Source organism: Austrofundulus limnaeus, unplaced genomic scaffold (assembly GCF_001266775.1).
Source record: "Austrofundulus limnaeus strain Quisiro unplaced genomic scaffold, Austrofundulus_limnaeus-1.0 Scaffold1550, whole genome shotgun sequence".
Lineage (NCBI taxonomy): Eukaryota > Metazoa > Chordata > Actinopteri > Cyprinodontiformes > Rivulidae > Austrofundulus > Austrofundulus limnaeus.
This window is the reverse complement of record NW_013953952.1, coordinates 32,246-33,509: the sequence shown is the minus strand read 5'-3', so window position 1 is coordinate 33,509 and position 1,264 is coordinate 32,246. Positions and strand designations below refer to the sequence as shown.

The 1,264-nt window shown below is 40.7% G+C and overlaps 1 protein-coding gene across 1 annotated transcript in view; it reads left to right on the top strand.

Annotated features, from left to right (window-relative positions):
• Window positions 1-1,264, top strand: part of atp9a (ATPase phospholipid transporting 9A) — a gene marked incomplete at its 5' end in the record, with an annotated part of 73,016 nt that overhangs the window by 49,827 nt on the left and 21,925 nt on the right. The window contains 1 exon segment of the mRNA XM_014032834.1: window positions 540-695. Within this exon segment, the coding sequence (XP_013888288.1) occupies window positions 540-695 (156 nt within the window).

Below are 1,264 nucleotides of genomic sequence, written 5' to 3'. Positions count from 1 at the left end.
CAAGACCATGGTCTTGAGCCGCAAAATGTAGCGTGCCGTCTCCGGGTCAGGGAGGAGGTCCTGCCCCAAGTGGAGGAGTTGAAGTATCTCAGGGTCTTGTTCATGAATGAGGGAAGAATGGAGCAGGAGATCAACAGGTGGATTGGTGCTGCGTCTGCAGTGATGTGGGTGTTGTACCGGTCTGTCGTGGTGAAGAGAGCTGAACCAGAAGGAATTTAATGGTAGAAGATGAAGAAGAAAACAGCAGAAATAATGACTGATATTTGACACATTCTGAACACTTTTTAAAAGTTTTACCAACTTCAGCACCATTTCTTTAGACAATAAAATGTGGAATATTTTCACAGTTAAAATCTATAAAATGTGTATTACATGTAGTATTCTATAATATTMTGTCATGTAAATTATATAGTACACAACATGAAATGTTATATTTATTTTTAATAGAGGAGATTTTTTTCTAGAAGCACTGACTCAGGTGAGTGAAGATGTTTGCAGCACGTCCTGACTGCCGGTCTTTGACCTTTGACCTTTGACAGGAAGGGAAGCAGGCGTCTCTGGCTGCAGACTTCTCTGTGACTCAGTTCAAACATTTGGGTCGCCTCCTCATGGTCCACGGTCGGAACAGCTACAAACGATCTGCAGCCCTCAGCCAGTTTGTCATCCACAGAAGTCTGTGCATCAGCACCATGCAGGTACAGTCAAAGAGTTAATACTGAGGATATACTGTTAGGTACTGTTAGAGATATCACAAAAACCACTCACTGAACAGGTGAAAGACTAAAGTTCATGGCAGGAAAACTAAGGWTGACCTGGTTTGAAAGCCTGTCAGGAGAAAACTTYMCTCTCAAAAGTCATCAAGCGTGTCTCAACCCATCTCAAGAGCATTAGAGCCGTATTTTATCAGCAGTATAAGAGCTCTGCTTTGACCAAAAAGATCAGAAACAGTACTTCAAGTCTAAAAGACACATTGATAATAAATAATAATTATTAAAAACCTGGTCCAAATCTGCTCCTCTTCATTTCAAGTGTTCTTCAGTATGTTAAATTACAAGCCAGCTGAGGTGGGTGCRATGTGGACTCAGGTGGGCTACAAAATAATGGATGTAAAATAGATTCTTGTTTTTTAATTTATGATTCAGTGCAACAAAATAAATCCACTTAAACTGTGGAATATGGTAAATGGTAAATGGTACTGAACTTATAGAGCGCTTTTCAAGTCCCTCCGGACCCCAAAGCGCTTTACACTAATAGACATTCACCC